Genomic DNA, 20,000 nt, shown 5'->3' on the forward strand with positions numbered 1-20,000 from the left:
AGTAGCAGCGAGGAGTGTGTATCAGTGTGTGTGTGACTCACTGAGCTGCAGCTCGGTGGTCGTCCATGTCGTGGCCCTCAGGAGCCAGAGGGTTGGAGTACGTCTCAGCTGAAAGACAGGCAGATGTTAGAGCACAGGCAGATGTTAGAGCACAGGCAGATGTTAGAGCACAGGCAGATGTTAGAGCACAGGCAGATGTTAGAGCACAGGCAGATGTTAGAGCACAGGCAGACAGCAGGGCCGCCTCGTTTAAAAGGACACAGTGGGAGCTGCTCTGCTCTTTATATGTTCCCTGTTTTACACTGAAACAAATAACTGCAGATTTCATGGAAACTATTTGATTTCGACGTAAACCGGCTTGGCCCATGTGTAGAGGGACTCCTTCCCCGTGCTACAGTTTTACTAACAACCTCTCAACAGACGGAGCAAGGCCGCTTTAAAGCGGCAGAAGTGTGAGCGGAGTCTGGTGTGGCGCAGTGAGAGGAGAAGCTTGGCTAATAGCTGCTGTCAGAGGCTTTTTCTGTTCAACTGTTCGGTCCAGTTCAACACTCATGCTCCCAAAGCCGTGTTTATTTCAATAATGTATCGAATAATTGCTGTTTTTATTGCATCTGTTTTTAAGTAAACAAACAGCTAACGGCTAACAGCCCGTAAAATGACTGTTAGCATGCTAACATGCGGAGCTAACGCTTACTTTCAGGCATCTCTGCGGGCAGCTGCTTCTCCTGCGGTCTGAATCTGGCACGGTCCGGTCACAGGGACAAACTAAGGCTCGGTGTTCGGGTTTCTCTGAGCTGCTGCGGGTCTCTTTGCTCCAGCCAAGCTCCGAGTTAGCTGTGAGGAGAGCTACCGTGCTGTGACGTCACGTCCGTTTTAGTTAGAGAAGAGACACAGCACCTCCTGCAGGAGGAGAGGAGACACCGCAGGACAGACAGCGGCGTCAATGAACACCGCGAGATAAAAAACACAACAAAATTGTACAAATCCGGTTAAAATGAGTTGAAAATAGGAAATAAATAAAAAAATAAAGTTATAATAAAATACAGGCCAAATACTGTCTGTGTTTAAAGATCATTTTCATGTAGTTTAAATAAGGAGTTCTTTGATTTGATGGAGGAAAGGTTTGTTCTGCGTCACTGAGGTTTTTATTCACAGCTCAACTTTGTTCCTCACACACTGAAACACCCGCAGCTCTCCTGCCCGGTCACGTGTTGTTTCTCTGGCTCACAGCGCCCCCCGCAGGTCAGCGGAGCCACAGCTGAAGGTTCTCCAGGACCAGCTGGTGCTCGCTGCTGCGCCACCTTCAGGACTCACACAGCTTCACTCAGAGCTCCTTCAACAAACTCCAAACTCCAGATAACCAGCAAAGTGTTTGTTTCACTGAGCCTGAACCATCTAAACCAGTCAGACCTAAACAAACCCTCTAATTCCAGTAAAACCACATAAACCTGCCAAGAGGCAATGAAACTGAGTCTGTTCCTATTAAGAAACCTTAAAACCAGTTAAACTACGTGATCCTCCTAAAATATCAGTGAACTTCCTGTACATTTATACACTCAGAGTAAAAATATCTGAAATCCAGTTAAATGCTCCCAGGAAACTCGTTTTAAAGAGCAAATTAAACTTCTTATTGCTAATTTCAACATAAACAGCCTGTGAAATAATCTGACTTTAACTCGGGAAAAACTTTGGATGTGTCAATAAACTCCCAGTAAACCCACAGAAGCCCTGCTGATGGACCCAGTGACCTCACAGTAAACAGAGACCTTCACATGTTCACTTTATTCACATCAGCACATTTACAGAAACAAAAACAGGTCAGTGAATGGACTGAACCACTGCGGGCTCAGACGGGGGTCAGGGCTTGGACTGAGCCAGAGTCTGCAGAGCTTTGGCCACCTGATCAGCTGACATGTTCTCCACGGAGACGCTCGTCTCTTTCCCAAAATCTGAACAGAGACAGGGATCAATAACAGGTCAATACACAGGTGACGCATCTGAGTGTCCCGTGATGCGGAGCGTGAGGGGGCTCACCGTATCGGGCCCAGAGCCGGGCCTGGACTCCAGAACACTCCCGGATCAGGATGGGGAATTCCGGGTTGGACCTCTTCAGGGTCACGTAGTTCTGCTCCACAAACTCTCTGAAACACAGGGGGGAGGGGGGAAGGTCAGCTGACCTGTGACCTGACAGCAGGAGCCTCACCTGTCTGAGTTTCACCTGAACAACTGTTTATTAATCCCACATGAAGTGATGATGTCACAGAGACATAAACAGTGACAGCATAGATGACACTAATCAACGTACGCCGAGGCGTCCGCTCATCAGACGGCGTCCTCTGCAGGACGTTCAGTCAGAGGGACCCTGAACCTGCAGGTGAACTACAACAAAATGAAAAATAAAGCATGGCCGCTGTTTATTCATCTGCTCATCATTATTCTGTTACTAATGAACGGATTGATCCATAAATCAATACTCTGTCACGTGTCAGTGTTTCCCTCACATGACCAGATTACCAACAGTCTGCGTGCTCTTATTTTGAAGGGTCAGTCCCTGCTAATGGGCAGCGAGGAGCTGAAGGAGCTCCTTAATCTGACCTCCAGCTCCTCGTCTCCTCCATAACCTGACTCCTGCTGCAGGTCAGCTCTCTCTCCTCAGCTAATCACAGCGTGACGATGATGAAATCTCCTTCACCTTCATCTGTCTGTGGTCCCGTGGGTTCACACGGGTCACAGCCGTGAGTCATACTGTGATCATGGATCCCGAGTGGCCGGCTCAGGTGTGTGTGTCACTGCGCAGACTCAGAGGTCTCCACCATGAACAAACATCTGGAACATAAACTACATAAGACTCACAGCTGAACATCTGCAGGAGCCAGGGCTTCTGTCCAGATGTGAGTCAAACCTCTGCCTCAGTGTGTTTCCTTTAGCAGCGTTGTTGTTTACTGAGCTGCTGCCCTCATCTCTCTTTATGAGTCTTCACGTGCTCAGACACATTTATCCTGACAGCACTCACAGGGGTCAAACCTGCAAACCTCTCACTGTAAACCCGAGTCCGCGACGCTGTTAGCCGCTAGCTGTTAGCCGCTAGCTGTTAGCTGTCCTTCGCTAATGACCGCTCTGTAAAACTATCACCGGCTCTTCTCGCCTCAGCCGCCCGGCTCTGAGCTCACCTGGCCCCCTTACTGGCCGCAGAGGTCTGGCAGAGATGCAGGCGGATCTCTCGGAGGTTTTTACCCAAAGTGGAGCCCAGACTCCTCACCACGGCGGCCGCCATCTTAGCTTCCTGTCAAGGACGGAGTGTGTCACTGCAGCCCCGAGTTTATCCTGACAGGAGCAACATTCAACCCCGAGTTTATCCTGAGAGGAGCAACATTCAACCCTGAGTTTATCCTGAGAGGAGCAACATTCAACCCCGAGTTTATCCTGAGAGGAGCAACATTCAACCCCGAGTTTATCCTGACAGGAGCAACATTCAACCCCGAGTTTATCCTGAGAGGAGCAACATTCAACCCTGAGTTTATCCTGAGAGGAGCAACATTCAACCCTGAGTTTATCCTGAGAGGAGCAACATTCAACCCTGAGTTTATCCTGAGAGGAGCAACATTCAACCCTGAGTTTATCCTGAGAGGAGCAACATCCAGCCCCGAGTTTATCCTGAGAGGAGCAACATTCAACCCTGAGTTTATCCTGACAGGCAGACACTGTTTTGAGTGGTTTCTCTGGTCGTTTATTACAAACAGTTAGCTCTTAAATAAATTCACAAAGTATCTCAAATCATATGTCAAATAACTCAATTATGTTTCACAAGATTTTACTATTTTAATGATCCATAATGGTGAAAAACACCTTTAAGCACAGATATATTTTACTTTAAATGAACCTGAGCTGCTGTTTCACTGCAGATTAAAGACTGATGACTGATATCTACACATCAGTCAGCAGGTGTGTGATGTTGCTCTGGCCAGCAGGGGGCGTTGCCAGCTCCCCTCACAGGGAAACTCTCCCAGGTAGTGTCAGTGATTTCCAGTAAGACCGGTGGCTCCAGCGTTCCCCAGACCACCTGTGAAGGACTCTGATCATCAATCAGTTATCAGTTACAAAGAGATCAGTTAGTAACATCAGCCGTGACATCAGCCGTGACATCAGCCGTCTCCCAGAGATGAAGAGGAGAGTCTGCTCCTCCACACTGAGATGACTGTGTCTGACGGAGGATCGGATCAGGACAGGGTGGAGTTCCTGTCTGTGGTTGGGGATGCTCTGGTGGAGGTCTTCTCTCTGCAGAGCTGCCCAGTCTCAGCAGTCTGGGAACCACAGATTCATGTTGGGGATAAACTGGTGAACAGTGGACGGACACGTGACTGCTCTGGTTATGAACGTGACTGGTTCCAGAGTGATTTTTACATTCTGGTAGAAAGAGGAGGGATGTGAACATCTAACTTACTTTTTCTTTTCTGATCTGATAATTCATTTTTTCTGTTTCTGTGTTTCTTTTGTTATATTTGGGTTTGTGGGCTGTTTGTGTCTGACCATCTGTTCCCAGGGTGATGTTCTTCATCGTCCTGAAATGACTCACGCTGCTCTGAGAACACATTTACTCACAGTTTAGTCTCGGTGGACCCGCGAGCGGGTTTTTATGTTTTGATTGTTTTCTGGAGGAGACGGAGGGACAAACACAGAAAGTCAAACCATGTGTGACGTGTTTTCAAAGCAGTCAGCTTTTTCCACTGAGCGCTCCCAAACACGAAGCAATTCATCTGATCTGGATTCAGTTTGATGTCCCACAGACTGCAGCTGGAGGAGAGTTTACCGGCAGAAAAATATCTGCGACAGCCTGAAGACACGAGACACAAACAGAGATCTGATGCTGATCGTATCCAGCATGAAGTCGCACGCGTCCTACAGGACGATTAGCTTTAACCAGCACCGACATCACCGACAGCATCTCAAACACTGAACAGAACGGTTAGACTCCTGCACACAAAGTCATCTATGGTGCACCTCTGTGAAGGCCCCGTCAATGCTGAACCATATCTGCAGGTGCAGGAGCAACATCTGCTTCCATCCCCAAACAGCACTCCAGCAGCACGGCTCCAGACTGACCTGAGAACAGGCCACACCTTCACTGCAAGCATCTGCAGCCTCATGAAACCAAAATACAACAAAACAGATGCTGAGATCAACACCAAGGAAACATCAGGTTTCAGCTCAGAGGGGACAGCATGAGACGCTGTTTATCAAAATCAATAACACTGATCAGTTTGTTCCTGTGCTCTCGGTTTCTATTAAAGGATTCACTGCTTTTATTTTCATGGTAAAAACAGGGCTGGATTTTATTTTGACTTCACAAACAGAAATCATCAGTCGAGTTTCAGAGAAGACAAAAGCACAAAATGTTCCTGACACCAGAAAGCGTGAACGTGATCCAGATGTTCATGATTCAGAGGCACAGCAGCAGCTGGATGAGACTTTATTCAGAAACAGGATTATTGGTACAAACATCATGATGGTGAAACAGACCCGGGGCCTTCTGAGGATCGCGTCCACGCTCGCGCCTCTCGTGGACGAAGGCCGCTCCGAGCACAGGTGGAGGTTGTTTCAGTCTGTTTCTCATTAGCGTTAGCAGGAAGTGCGACGTCGCACGTGTCGGGACGAGCAAATGGCCAGGGGAAATCTGCGCTCAGTGCTTCCTGTCAGTCCGGCTCGCTCTGATGCGGCTTTGCCGCCGCAGAAGGTCCTGCCGTCGTTTCTCGTTCAGGAGCTGCTGGATGCGTTTGTTATGCGTTCGCTCGTGGACCTGAGGCATCCGCGGCACAAAGTAATTCTGCTGTCCTCGGCTAACGTCGCTGTCAAGTCCGACGATCTGGTACTGGACCTCGTCCACCGAGTTGTTCTCTTTCTTTGATAGCGAGAAGAAGGACGATGAAGGTAGCGCCGGTTCAGCTTCGGTCAGGTTGACTTGACTTTGGAGGCTACGCCCTCCTGAGGATGTGGTGTCACCAGGATCAGGCGATGATGTGGTGGAGAACTCTGGGATGGCAGAAGTCCAAACCAGTGCCAGCGTTTGGTCTTCAGTGTCAACAGTCTCCATGGTAACTGCAGCAGGGGGCATTGTGGGAGAATTCTTCCTGAACACATGTGTTGGAGCAGTTTGTGTGGTAATAGTATTACTGTCAGTGGTGGTTGGAGTACCCGGAAGCTCATTCAGGCCGGAGGAATCCTCGTAGGAAGAGTACTCGCTGTACTCATCATAATCCACGTAGACAAAGTCACCGGTGCTCCGTCTGGTTGGGGGTGGAGTTACAGTGAAGCTGCGCGTCAGGGTGGTGGTGATGATGTCACGAAAGACATCACTGATGGCACGGCTGCTGTCGGACCAGGTGGAGGTGAGCGCTGACGTCATGATCTCTGTGGTCAACCTCCAAGAACTAAAAAGACAAAAACAGAGTTCAGGTCTATGGCCCCGCCCTAAACCCGCCCCTGCTTCCTGCTTTAAATGAACACTTCAGTGTAAAGCCAATCAGCAGTTTCACGGTCAGCACACTCCTGCTCTACACTTTTATTTTCAGCTTTGTCGATGTATCACGCGTTTGTCTGACTGCAGGTTTTGCTCTGTTTGAGACTGGGACTCAGTTATATCTTTCTAAGACTCCTTTTGTTACCCGTCATGTCTGACCTGCTGTTCTCCGTCGGTGTGATGGTGCCACTGAAGTTGCTGGAGATTCTGGATTTCGTGGCATTGTTGAAGTTATCCTCACTACAGGACTTGCAGCACATCTGGCGGTATCCGATGATAGAGCAGTACCGACTCAGCACCTCCATTCGACAGAACGCCGAGCGGTCGCCGCGGCACGGCTGCCCTACAGACAGAACAGTAGGACGGTGTGAATCCTGACACGTAAGACCTCAGCTACAAGTTTAACTTCAGTGGTTTGATGGGTTAGTGTGATCCTCAGAGATGTGTTAAGACACAGCAGAAAGACACGAAGCAGAAACTGTGATAGGCTATAAACAGTAAAATAGCAAACAGGAGAAATGTAAACAAAAATAAGAGAAGGGGACTGAAAGTGCGAAAGAGCTTTGAAGTGGTGCAAAGACTTGGACTGAACTGAATCTGTGAGTGTCCTGAGTGATGAGGGTTACTCATGGCCAGTGTTGGGTAAGTTACTTTAAATTAGTAACTTAGTTACATTACTAGTTACTTCTATCAAAAGTAACTCAGTTACTTCAAGTTACTCGTTACTTTCAGAGTAACTAGTTACTAGGGAAAGTAACTTTGGTTTTACTCAGAATTCTCTTGTTAATGTGTTGCTTCTGTAACTGGATACCCAGCAAAATTGCCAGTCTTCTAGCTTGCTTACTTGCCACAAGTGCACTGTGCCACCTACCAATAGAAAGGAAAAAATAATGTGCACATTTCCACGAGAGAAATCCCACGCCTGATTCTATCCTAGCCTGCTTTTTACATCCAACACAAAAACTGCAGTCGTGGTGCTTTCGATTGTACTCAGAACTTGGAAATTCTGCCTTCTGAATAGGAAGATGTAGGTAACACCAGACTGCAGGTGAGCTGCATACAGGGCTGGACTGGGACAAAAAAATCGTCCTGGGCATTTTGACTAGAGACCGGCCCACCATTATAGGAAAAATCATAAAGCCTTTGAATGAAAACAAACACTGTTGTGACAGTGATGTTCACTGTTCTGATGGTATATATGCATCAATCTATCAATCGTTTGTTGCAAGACTCAGATAATTATTTTTTTAAAAGTGAGACATTTGAAATGAGAATAAGAAAGTATTTCTTTGTGCCCCCCTCTCCCTTTTAATGCCCTACCTGCCCCCTGGCAACACTTTGCTAGATCCGCCCCTGCACAGTTACCAGCTGTCAGCTACATAGAAAAGGATCCTGGTGTTATTTGTCTCTCAGAAACAGGTCATAACTTCAACTCATTCATGTCACCTAAAAGGTAAACCTGTTTCTCCATCACAGCTCTGATGATCCAGTAAGGACATCTCCTGGTTTCATCTTCATGTTTCCCTCTCACCACATATCCAAACTGATATCATGACCAGCAGCTTTACAGCTGTGGCTCCAGCAAACATCAGCTGATACTAGAAAGTAATATTAAATAAATTCTAACAACAGCTGATCGAGCTTAAATGTGCTGCTGTTGTTTACCGCGACATCTGCTGGTTTCCTCTTTCTGGCGCAAAGTGGGCGATAAACAAACGAGAGAAAAGCCGATCAGCTGATCACTGATCAGTTTCATGATTGAAGTAGAAACGGGAGAGGGAGGAAGAGAGGATGAGAGAAGAAGAGGCAGCTGTGCAGCAAAGACACAGAATAACTCCAGCTTTGTGTCTTTTTCATTGTAGCTGAATTACGGGACAAACTGTTCCTTTTCACCTCAACACGAAACGCGTAATATTTTCTCTGAATACAAGACGATTCCGTTTTTTATGGGACGGTTGGCAACTCTACTAACTAACCTTATGAACAAAATAAAGTTCAACATCAGTAACTTCATAGCACCACCCAGCTGTATAGAAACTCCGTCATGCTAGCTAGCACGCAGTACGGAAAAAGTCAGCATAACGAAAATAAACTCCACCTAAACTTGGTTCATATCTGACCCAGAGAGACTGCAGGTCATAACTTCTTACCTGGAGTTCAGTTCACCTTACACTCTCGGACCAGCGGCCGCTTCGGGTCTCTCCTCTTGCCTCCCTTTTCCCTCATCCACCTGCTGGCCTCCACCACTTGCTAATGTTATTGAATCTGTGGAAGCTCTGTGGACCCTATCTAAATCCCAGTAACGATTAACGCGTTCCTGATTTTGGCATAATAACTAGTTACCGTGCTCGTTACCACAATAATAACGTAGTTACTGTAACGCGTATAATGTAGCTGCCATCACCAGTGTGTGAATGGGTGGATGAACGTGTGGATGAATGGGTGTGTAAAGCGCTTTGGGACTAGTAAAGCTATACAGATACAGGCCATTTACCAGGCCATTTGAGTCTGGAGGTGTGCGACCTGACTGACCTGAGACACCGACCAGAGAATTGATTCTCAGCAAACAACAGGACAGAAACCCTCAGACTCAGACCACAATGTTCAGGAAGCAAGAGAAGAAGACGAGGACGTAAAGACAGACGGCAGACAGAGCAGGAGTCAGAGCGCTTTACTTGAAGAGATCTTTGGAGCCGGGAAGCTGGGGTTGGACCTGGACAGCCACTGAATGATGGCATTCTTCTGGTCACCTGCAGGGAGAGCAGCAGCACTGTAATTCCCAGCATCCATCCTTTTCCTCATTGCAACAAATGTACGGTACATGACTGGTCAGTGCCTACCACCGCAGGGCGGAGCCAGGCAGGTGCGTGTCGTGATTGGCCGAGGCTCGCTGCAGTTTCCAGCTGAACTCTCGGGATTGGAGCACGCGACCTGACGCTCCTGAGTCCCGTTCCCACACGAGACCGAACACTGCGTACACAGAGGGATCGATCAGACTGATCAGGTATTGATCTGTGGACATGTGCAACTCCTGATAAACTGATCTTCATACCGGAGTCCAGGGCCCGACTCTCCACACAGCGGGGCAGGGGAAGCGGTTACAGGGTTGTTTAGTCTGTGGTCGGTCATCGCTGCAGAGCCTGCTATGCACAGAGCGCCGCTGCTGCCCCCTGGAGGAGTTCTGCAGGCAGCTCACCCAGCGACGCTGCCACCCAGTCTGACCGCAGGAGGAGCTGCAGTCCTCCCAGTCTCCGGTCACCCAGCTGAGGGGAAGACATGCATCAAAAGAAGAAAAATGACTGGGTGACTGTGGGTGTGTCACGTGACCTGTAGCATGTTACCGTGCCGGGCTGCAGGCCTCGGGGTTACAGCTGCGGCTGATGGCTCTCGGTTTGCTGATATTGGAGCAGAACATCCTCTGAACCATTTTCCCATCAGCCTTCCTCCTGCAGCCGAACCTGGTGTACTGTTTTCCTGAAAACAAGGAAACATGACAGTCAGTGGTGGTCCTAGGCTGTTTGGCGCCCCGGGCGAACACTCCCTCTGCCCCCCCCACACACACACACATGCATAAAACATATTAAGGATTGAACATTAACATAAAACTGTTGTCGAAATTCACCAGAGAAACACACACATGAAGAGAGAGAGAGTATGCATAGTATGCAAACAGCTGCCAAACAGCCATCATAATTCATCACACAATGAGAACAGGACGAATCAACAACTGACAATAACTAATTACTATTAAAATCTGTAACATATTGTTTGGAGTTTAGTCTGTTACTGTTGCTATTTTTACCATTTCTTCTTGGAGCAACTGTAACTCACATCATTTCCTCAGGGATTAATAAAGTATTCTGATTGGTTCAGGATGACCTGCCATTATCCAATCACACATCTGCTTACCTGCATCTTTTGCTTGTTTCTCCTCCTCTTTTCTCTTTTTTCTAAACTGAGCACCTGATGGCTTTGAACTTTTCTTGTCCATCTTCCACTGGTTTTAATTTTGCACTCCAGTATGAACACAAATCCCCCAACACAAGGATCACCACAACATAACCTAATAGACCGACACCTTAGTTCACAGATTCACTTTGTCTGGGTTTATTTCTGGGATTTCACACAACCCAGGATTCAAATCATGAATATATAATGGGCTTGGATTTACATCATTATGAATGAAATGTGCTCTATTTGGAAGCAGCTGGCCCCTCCCCTTTCCACGGGTTGTGTGTGAGACTTTAAATCATCAAACTGTAAATTATAAATTTTAAATTGTTATTGATCCTTTACTCCTGGTCCTAAAGTGTATATTTATTCTCTTACTCTTCTTATATTTATTGTTTGTTTACTTGCACTGCTGTAACTGCAGCCTCGTCGTCTCGTCTCTCTACTGGACTGTCTGTAGCGGAGATGACAATAAAGTTTACTTTGACTTCAGCAGCGCGCAAATTATAAGTCTGTATCATGATGTCTGGTGTTTTCCTGTTTGTTGGTTTGTTTTTATTTTGTTTTATTTTGCGAGTTGGTTATTAGACGCTGCTCCAGCCAGCCTGAGAATCCCCCGCCGCCCCGCCCTCTCCTTCCTGCGCCGCAAGCAGCAGGTGCACCTCGCAAGCGGAGGGCGCCCTTACTCCCAGCAAATGGGCGATAGAAAACCGATTGGTGCCTGTCACTACCCGATCCGTACCGGAAACCCGATCGGTACCTCGCATGCGCAAATCTTACGTCACTTCCTCTCTTTGCCAACATTGCGACATTCAATATATTTGAATGATACGGTTAGCACCCAGTTAGCTCCTAGCATTTCTCAACAGCTCTGCCTCCTTTTCGACTACCGGGACATTTAAACAATGGATAATCCGTATACAAAGAAATTCATGCTTTTCTCCTCAACAGAGAGCGTCCCCCGATTGAACAACAGCGCCGTAAAATAAGAAGAATGGCGCCGAATTACAGAGTTAATAATGCAGACTTTGTAATATCTCACGTGTAGATTCATCAGCCAGATGAAGTGTTTACTGACAACTGACAGTGACAGCGGACATCATCATCACTATTCCAACAATCCTCTCCTCACAGACAAGCATAAACACACTCGACTATCACTAAATCAGATTTAACACACGTTTGTAATGACGCTAATTCAGTTTATAATAGGGTTCATTCGCTCAGTCAGCAGGTGGCGGTATCCTTGTACACTGGGGAGTAAACTGCCATTAAACGAACAGAAGAAGAAGAAAACCCTGCACATGCGCGGTACGGATCGGGGAGTCCTGATCCGTAACTATCTTTTTATTTTTCGTTTTTGTCTACATTATATTGAAATGTTTCATTATTTAAGAGATACTTGTTATTCTTAACATCTTAACAGATACTCTGACCTGTAACTATCGTAAAACGCTTCGACCGGAAGTAGAAACCTTTGGCGCATGCGGAGTACCGATCAGGTTTCCGGTACGGCTCGGGTAGTGACAGGGCCTGTGACATTCCCAGTATGTGCTGGCTGATGTCGGGGCAGCATGAGTACGAGCAATTTATTTATTTTTTGCCGATGCCCGTGATGCCGCCCCCCACCAAGATGCCGCCCCGAGCAACCGCCCATGTCGCCCGTATCAAAAACCGCTACTGATGACAGTTAACTGAAGTACGCCACAGCTGTTAGCTGTTAGCTGTAAGCTATTAGCTGTTAGCTGAGCTGTGTACCTCAGAGACAAGAGAGCCGATTCATGACACTGAGATATCTTAGGCTTGGCTCATACTGGCAGGAAGGCCTGGACCTACATCAGCAGTTGGTCCAGTTGAGAAGCCCATGTAGTTAAAACAATGGGAGGCACACACATTTCACCTCTGACGACAGACTCAGACCTTTGACCTTTAAAGGGGAATGCTGGGAAATCACACGGAGTACCGTTTTTTCTGGTGTAGTCAGGAAGTCTGTAAAGCGTAACAGATATCCAGACTTCTTGGCTGTTAGTAAAATAAATCTTGTTCTTTGCTCACAGATTATAGATATGTAGAAACATGTTTATAGAGGAATACGCCTCAGTGAGCAGGAAAGAACTGAGCTCAAGGCCTAAAATCATTATTTATCCCTCTTTCTGCAAAAAAGTCCATGTATTCCCAAATTAAGACGACATAATAAGGCAGAACAGAAGAGCTGGGCTGACTCAGAGAAGGTGTAGAAGATGGATGATGGAGTATCGAGGAGTTGAAGTTCTAATGTTTGGAGATTCTCAGGTACCTCCTCCACAGGGTTTGGAGCAGTGCGACCACTTCTTCAGGGCCCACTCGTAGAAGATGGCGTCCTCCTGCACCAAGTTGGACTCCAGCGAGGACCGCAGGCGATCCTGGATGATGTACTTATAGGACACCGTCACCTTTGAGTCGCCATGAGAACGGACCTGACGGACAGGAGACAGCGGGGTGTTGGTAGTTCTGGTTTGTGTTAGACACACCGTGGACACTCTTGGCTTCACACACCGATGGACTTACCATGAGCACGACTCCATACTTCAGCGGCCCGGTGGTCTGGATAGACTCCTCCTCTTCCACTTCAGTGTTCCTGTACTCCCAGGCCACGCCCTTTTCAATCACCACTCTGGATTCTGGGAGCTCGTGTTCGTCATTGAGGAAGAGATGACCTGTGTCCTGGTTCTTCATGGCTGTAGCAGGAAACAGAAAGACAGGGTGTTTCAAGAAGACCAAGGAAAAATAGGAAATCCTTATGCGTGTTCTTGATTCTTACCCAGGATGTGAGGAGTCCCCTTGAACTCCTGGATCAGCAGGTGTCGAGCTCCTTTGGGGATCTCCAGGATCTTCAGGTAACCTGGAAACAATAATCATCCAATAATGAACCGTCCAATAAAGGATCAGGATTCATGCAGCAGGAAACATCAGGAGGGTGTGAACAAACATCTGAACCACCAGCCTGGTCCAGATAAACTTTCAACCTACCTGCAGTTCCTCTGGTGTCCAGCAGAGGCAGCAGTGAGTCAGTCCTCATAGACTCCCATGTTAAAATAAACATGTTTACAGCCGGATACACGGACTGTTCTGTTCTACACGGATAACTTAAACCTGTTTATAGCTCACCTGTTTAAATTATTTTAAGGCTTAAAGTCTGCATTATTGTGGGCGTGGCCTCTTTGACTGACAGGTGGATGGTGACCCAGATGGCTGCAGCTGCTAGTTGTCTGTAAGATTGACCTGAACTGGACCTCTGGACCAGCCTCTGGGCTGTTGGAGCCCTTTGGAGCATTTTTAATGACATCATGTGACCAATAACGTGGCTGCTGTGACGTCACTGTACTAACAGAAGCTGAGCTGCAGGTTTGAGTGAATTTAAGCTTAAAACCAGAACTCAGTCTCAGCTCGGTTCACCTTGTTTCTTGGTGCTGCGGGTGAAGTTTCCTTTGACGATCTTACAGCTGGAGTTATCTCCTCCACACACTCCACATCGGTCCTCCTGCTTGTCTGAAGCAATCTGACCATCGCAGCCAACGTGCTGCAGGAGACGAGGAGAAGAGGAGAGGAGGAGATGAGGAGAGGAGGAGAGGAGATGAGGAGATGAGGAGATGAGGAGAAGAGGAGTTGAGGAGAGGAGGAGTTGAGGAGAGGAGGAATGAGTCAGGACCACATTAAATAAAAGTTCACTGAAACAGTAAAACGTGACACAGTTCTTCAGTCAGAGGTCAACACACAGAAACTGAGACACAATAAAGACCTCACACTCTCCTCGGACGCAGACACTGTAGACGTCGTCATAGGAACATGGCGTCCCATCATGCACCATTCTTTTCATTGACACTGCGGCCGCCGTCTCCTTCGACTGACAGTACAGACGGCAGCGCTCGTCAGCTGTGACACACAAACGAGTCAGTGCAGGAGCTTCACATCATTCTGGAAACATCTGCTGACATCTGCTAACGTCTGCTCGACACTAAAGAGTTAAAGGAGGAGAGTTTTCCTCCAGCAGCAGATTCCTCACTGATGACTTTTACATGTGCGCACGCACACACACAAACACACACACGTTTCTATGTCTCTGTGAGGACCCTCAGTTACATAACGTATTTCCGAGACTATAAATCTGAAGCTGGAAACCTCGTCTGAATCTCCAAACAGGCCTTTAAAGGTTTGTCCTGAAGCGTCCTCACAGAGCACAAATCTGTCCACCAACGTCCTCTGAAGCAGAAACGTCCTCACTATAGTGCAGCGGTCCCCAACCCCCGGGCCTCGGACCGGTATCGGTCCGTGAGTCATTTGGTACCGAGAGTTGAGGCTCAGGTGTGAAATGTTTGGTTTTCAGGGTTTTTATCGGTTTTCAGCGTTATTTTGTTATCGTTTTTATCGGTCTGTTCACGTGTGTTATGAATAAATCTTCTTTTTTTCGGTACCGGTACTAGTTTTATTTCGTTGTATTTATCCGCGACACCTTAAAGGCCGGTCCGTGAAAATATTGTCGGGCATAAACCGGTCCGTGGCGCAAAAAAGGTTGGAGACCGCTGCTGTAGTGGACATATTTGTCCTCAGAGTTCCACAGCAAAGAGCAACCGTCCTGCTGCTCTATGTGGACAGGAGCCAGAAGAGCTGCGTGTGTGTGTGTCTTTCTCTCTGTGTGTGTGTGTGTGTGTGTGTGTGTGTGTGTGTGTGTGTGTGTGTGCGCGCGCGCTCACGGTCAGGGTGTTGGTACGGCAGCCAGTGGTGTTTCCGCCCCTCGTGTTCAAAAACAGGGTCCCAGACTTTGCACTGATCCTCCCTGAAACACAATCAGAACATCACAGCTGCTCACTTGACCCCTGTGAGGAAGGGGGAGGGGCCGGGCAGGTAACAGCACTCACCTGAAGTCTGTCAGTGGGGGGCAGTTCTCTTGGCTGCACAGCTGGAACTCGTAGGTGTTTCCGAAGCAGGTGCGCCCCCCGTTGGCCGGACTGAGAACAGCGATGGGTTAGTCTTACTGATTGGCGCACCTGACGTGTGACACCACATAACTGACAGCTCACTCACATTGGGTTGTCACAATGTCGGGTCCGAAACCTGACCCCGCCCCCACATGTCCGGGAGCAGCTGCCATATGGACTCCACGACCCCCAGCCGCCATCTTGTCTCAGAAGGTTAGGGGTCAGCTTCATGCAGTAACCTCTGAAACAATGCTGCAACAGGAAGTTAGCGTTAGCGTAAAGACAGGAAGTACAGGAAACCAAACCAGCCATACTTGTTCAGTTTGTCTCTACCTGCCCTGTCATGAACTTTGACCTCTAACTGAGGCCCGTCTTTGATGGAGCCGTTTGGTTTTTTGCTTGGTCTGACTTACTGGGACGTGCACTCCTGAGAACACCTGTGAATAATGTTTCTCACTGCAGAATGAAGGAAATGATCTTATTCAGGTTCCCAGGCTGATGGGAGGCAGCAGTTGCTTCTCTGAGATCACTGGGGATGTTTTTCCTCTTTAGCATTGTGCTAACAGACACCTGAACACTGCAGACCTGCAAACTGCCCAAACTTGCATGATCAGGTGTGTTTGAACTGCAACACCTGGCTGCTACTTACCTTTTCATGTCCTATAGAAGCAGTAAGACTCAGCCTAAATCTGTCCTCACCTTCCCCGGCCCACACTTGGTCCCGTCGAGGGGCGGACCTTTCTTGGTCTTACAGTAGAACGGGTTGTTGTAGTCGCTGCACCACAGCTGTTTGCAGGGGTCAATGTTCGTGTACTGCAGACACATGATGAGAAGGTCATTGGTTGCTGATGTCAGAGGAAGCATGAACGTCATCACTGCTTCAGCCTTCAGAAACACTTCTGTCTGTTCCACATCAGAACACATTTAATCTTATTTCCTGAACATCAGGTCACATGACCATCTGGGAATCCATTGGCTATCAGCTACTCTGAGGATGAGCGCCAGTATCTCAGAGACTTCCTGTTCTCATCAGCAGACACTGTTTATGAAAGCAGACAGTTTAAAAAAAGATAAAGGCACGATAAGCATTTCACTGCATATCGTACTGTGTATGACTGTGTACGTGACAAATAAAATTTGAATTTGATTTTGAATTTAAAAGTGAATAAAGTAAACTTGTGGTCAGACAATGGCGGTTTGTCTGGGGTACTTCCTGTTTATCGCCTGCACCCAAAGCCCCACAAGCACCACAGAACCAGACATCTCATGTGTGGAGGTTATTACCGTGATAAAGAGAGGAAACGGACACATTCTCAGGCAGCGCGTGATGACGAGGGAAAGATAAAACCTCGTGTTGGCACCCTGCTAAGATTTCTCAGAACAGGAAACGTGGCGAACACGGCGGCGTGAAGAAACAACCAGCAGGTAAACATCAGCTCGGGGAAGCCTTCAATGAAGCAGCACTGTAAAGTTTTCTATGAGATGTCCAGATGTGAGCTGAGGCCAGCAGCAACATCTGCTGAGGATGTTAGCTAGGAGGTGACGTTACCGTGGAAACCGCTCTGGAGAGTGTTTAAAAGAAGCCGTCAGACGGATCAGCTGAGCTGAAGACTCGAGGTTTCCATCAGGACGCTGCAGTGAAGTAGCTTCCTTCAGTTCAGCTCTGATTGTTTTCCTGCTGGATCACATTTCCTCTCAGGATTTAAAACAGATTTTCCACCAGCCTCCAGCCCCCGTTTCCTCTGGCTGCTCCAGTTTGTTTTCCTCACAGAACACAAATGTTTACATCACTTCATCAAAGCCGGCTTCAGTTTCTCTTTTGGCTCGTGGGGAGCAAACTCTTTCATTAACGACTGTTAAACTGTTTTCTCTGCACTTACACTGACAACTTTGTTTTTTCTGCTTAAAAAACAACTTTCTGATAAGGAGACATCGTGTCAGTGCAACAACAGCCATCAATCATCTCCTGAGGTCTAATGTTCAGCTGGAACCTTTGGGTCCTGGCTTTCATCTGTAAGTACCACCCAGCTAAACACTGCTGCAAACCCAACAGTAACTGCTGATGGCAGCAGCCTCGGCCAGCAGAACAGTGGGACCCAGCATCAGCTCCAGTACAAACCCCGCCTTCCACCACGCTGATGCTCATGGTAAAAAATAAAAACAGTCGCTTATGAAACCTGCTGAAGCGTGGGCTGGTTCTCAGATGGGACCGAGGTAGAACATGTCCCACAACATGTGGAAAACGTGAAAGAGTGCAGATCCCAGCCGGATCGAGCACTGTATCAGAACAAGTCCGTTCCTCACGACCCAAATCCCCCAAACCCCCACAGCCACGGCTCAGAGCTGATTTAAAGAGACCTGCACAATATCAGGGAGACGTTTTTAGTGTTGGACCTGACTGGCACACTGTTCAATCAAAATTAAGTTAAAACCTAAATGAAAGTTATTGGAAAGATTAAGTATTTTCCTGTACCTGGTGTTTATGTGAGTTTTATATTGTTTCTCTCTTTTCTCTGAAATGTTTTCACATAATTTTATAAAGTTAATGCAAATATTTAGTACAGACAGATGGACGTACTGCGGTACAGAGACTGTATCCTGGTCCAAAGTCGAAGCGGCACTGTTGGTCCATGGAGTACTGGAAGCCCGGCAGCTGAGGCTGAGCCGGCCAGTTGTGGTTGAACGGGTCGTCACGCAGACAGTCGTACGTGCTGCAGGCACGCAAACCGAGCTCAGTGCATCAGGTTAAGACTTTAGTATTTCTGCTTTGTACATCAGCAACACTTAGTAGATGTTGTAGTATTATTCACAGTACTCACTGCAGGTACTTGTGCAGCTCCCTCCAGCTGCACCTCGACCAGTGGTAACGGTGGAAGGTGGCCTGAACCTGCGGAGACATGATGCTGCCCAAAGGCACGTCGTCACCGCAGTCATTCGCCTCGCCGTCGTGTTGCATACCCAATCTGCATGGACGGAGAGAGACAGAGACTGAAGACAAACAGCAGGACGCTCACTGCAGTCAGTAACTACTGAATGTTGCACAAAGGCGTCCACACAGACGCCTGAGCACTGCGTGTGTTTCTGAAAACACAACACAGTGAACACGGAAACTGTCTCTGGTTCGTGCATCACGTTTGTGTGTCACGTTCGTGCATGTCCGTGCGTCACGTTCGTGCATGTTCGTGCATGTTCGTGCGTCACGTTCGTGCATGTTCGTGCATGTTCGTGCATCACGTTTGTGTGTCATGGTCGTGCATGTCCATGCGTCACGTTCGTGCGTCACGTTTGTGTGTCATGGTCGTGCATGTTTGTGTGTCATGTTCGTGCGTCACGTTCGTGCGTCATGGTCGTGCGTCATGGTCGTGCATGTTCGTGCGTCACGTTCGTGCATGTTCGTGCATGTTCGTGCGTCACGTTCGTGCGTCATGTTTGTGTCATGTCCGTGCGTCACGTTCGTGCGTCACGTTTGTGTGTCATGGTCGTGCATGTTTGTGTGTCATGTTCGCGCGTCACGTTCGTGCGTCACGTTCGTGCGTCACGTTTGTGTGTCATGGTCGTGCATGTCCATGCGTCACGTTCGTGCGTCACGTTTGTGTGTCATGGTCGTGCATGTTTGTGTGTCATGTTCGTGCGTCACATTCGTGCGTCACGTTCATGCGTCACGTTCTTGCGTCACGTTCGTGCGTCACGTTCGTGTGTGTCACGTTCGTGCGTCACGTTTGTGTGTCATGGTCGTGTGTCACATTCGTGCGTCACGTTCGTGCGTCACGTTTGTGCGTCACGGTCGTGCGTCACGTTCGTGCGTCACGTTCGTGCGTCACGTTTGTGCGTCACGGTCGTGCGTCACGTTTGTGCGTCATGGTCGTGCATCACGTTCGTGCGTCACGTTCGTGCGTCACGTTCGTGTGTCACGTTTGTGTGTCACGTTTGTGCGTCACGTTCGTGCGTCACGTTCGTGCGTCACGTTCGTGCGTCACGTTCGTGCGTCACGTTTGTGCGTCACGTTCGTGCGTCACGTTCGTGCGTCACGTTCGTGCGTCACGTTTGTGTGTCATGGTCGTGCGTCACGTTCGTGCGTCACGTTCGTGCGTCACGTTCGTGCGTCACGTTCGTGCGTCACGTTCGTGCGTCACGTTCGTGCGTCACGTTCGTGCGTCACGTTTGTGCGTCACGTTCGTGCGTCACGTTCGTGCGTCACGTTCGTGCGTCACGTTCGTGCGTCACGTTTGTGTGTCATGGTCGTGCGTCACGTTCGTGCGTCACGTTTGTGCGTCACGTTCGTGCGTCATGGTCATGTGTCACGTTCGTACGTCACGTTCGTGCGTCACGTTTGTGCGTCACGTTCGTGCGTCACGTTTGTGTGTCATGGTCGTGCGTCACGTTCGTGCGTCACGTTTGTGCGTCACGTTCGTGCGTCATGGTCATGTGTCACGTTCGTACGTCACGTTCGTGCGTCACGTTCGTGCGTCATGTTTATCCTTAATGTTTGTGTGTCTCACAGATGTCCTGTTTCGTGTGCAGCTACAAAGGCCGAAGAAAATCCGTCCTCCAAGACGAGAACACAGCTTCGATGCAGCTGG

At 48.3% G+C, this 20,000-nt stretch overlaps 3 protein-coding genes across 3 annotated transcripts in view; all 3 read right to left on the minus strand.

Moving 5' to 3' along the window:
* The window catches only part of ik (IK cytokine), a 9,425-nt gene extending 7,808 nt beyond the window's left edge, over window positions 1-1,617 (minus strand). The window contains exons 1-2 of the mRNA XM_080866563.1: window positions 695-1,617; window positions 42-108 (exon numbers count right to left, since the gene is read on the minus strand). Of these exons, the coding sequence (XP_080722689.1) occupies window positions 42-108; window positions 695-704 (77 nt within the window). The 5' untranslated portion in view covers window positions 705-1,617. The remainder of the gene's footprint in view (window positions 1-41; window positions 109-694) is intronic.
* Window positions 1,618-1,765: 148 nt separating this feature from the next.
* ndufa2 (NADH:ubiquinone oxidoreductase subunit A2) lies at window positions 1,766-3,328 on the minus strand. Its single transcript, XM_080866564.1, has 3 exons — window positions 3,171-3,328; window positions 2,035-2,141; window positions 1,766-1,949 (listed from the first exon to the last, which is right to left on the minus strand). Exons 1-3 carry the CDS (start codon window positions 3,272-3,274, stop codon window positions 1,858-1,860), a joined length of 303 nt encoding a protein of 100 aa, XP_080722690.1. The 5' UTR covers window positions 3,275-3,328; the 3' UTR covers window positions 1,766-1,857.
* A 1,201-nt stretch (window positions 3,329-4,529) lies between these two features.
* The window catches only part of LOC308387526 (A disintegrin and metalloproteinase with thrombospondin motifs 2-like), a gene marked incomplete at its 5' end in the record, with an annotated part of 45,524 nt that continues 30,053 nt past the window's right edge, over window positions 4,530-20,000 (minus strand). Inside the window, 18 exons of the mRNA XM_080867629.1 lie at window positions 4,530-6,425; window positions 6,674-6,857; window positions 9,190-9,264; window positions 9,355-9,484; window positions 9,567-9,777; window positions 9,856-9,988; window positions 12,762-12,921; window positions 13,013-13,182; window positions 13,266-13,346; window positions 13,901-14,024; window positions 14,244-14,377; window positions 15,196-15,278; window positions 15,361-15,450; window positions 15,527-15,672; window positions 16,120-16,233; window positions 17,999-18,131; window positions 18,240-18,383; window positions 19,920-20,000. The exon at window positions 19,920-20,000 is cut by the window's right edge and continues 25 nt beyond it. Coding sequence (XP_080723755.1) covers window positions 5,678-6,425; window positions 6,674-6,857; window positions 9,190-9,264; window positions 9,355-9,484; window positions 9,567-9,777; window positions 9,856-9,988; window positions 12,762-12,921; window positions 13,013-13,182; window positions 13,266-13,346; window positions 13,901-14,024; window positions 14,244-14,377; window positions 15,196-15,278; window positions 15,361-15,450; window positions 15,527-15,672; window positions 16,120-16,233; window positions 17,999-18,131; window positions 18,240-18,383; window positions 19,920-20,000 — 2,941 coding nt within the window. The 3' untranslated portion in view covers window positions 4,530-5,677. The remainder of the gene's footprint in view (window positions 6,426-6,673; window positions 6,858-9,189; window positions 9,265-9,354; window positions 9,485-9,566; window positions 9,778-9,855; window positions 9,989-12,761; window positions 12,922-13,012; window positions 13,183-13,265; window positions 13,347-13,900; window positions 14,025-14,243; window positions 14,378-15,195; window positions 15,279-15,360; window positions 15,451-15,526; window positions 15,673-16,119; window positions 16,234-17,998; window positions 18,132-18,239; window positions 18,384-19,919) is intronic.

Source organism: Rhamphochromis sp. 'chilingali' (genome assembly GCF_963969265.1).
Source record: "Rhamphochromis sp. 'chilingali' genome assembly, chromosome: 19".
NCBI lineage: Eukaryota > Metazoa > Chordata > Actinopteri > Cichliformes > Cichlidae > Rhamphochromis > Rhamphochromis sp. 'chilingali'.

Bases quoted from the DNA above. Each gene is read 5' to 3' on its own strand.
- ndufa2 (XM_080866564.1), bottom strand. From the start codon at position 3,274: ATGGCGGCCGCCGTGGTGAGGAGTCTGGGCTCCACTTTGGGTAAAAAC. The intron at 2,142-3,170 runs GTGAGCTCAGAG...CCTGTGTTTCAG, and splicing joins GCGGCCAGTAAGGGGGCCAG to AGAGTTTGTGGAGCAGAACT. The intron at 1,950-2,034 runs GTGAGCCCCCTC...GTCTCTGTTCAG, and splicing joins CCGGCTCTGGGCCCGATACG to ATTTTGGGAAAGAGACGAGC.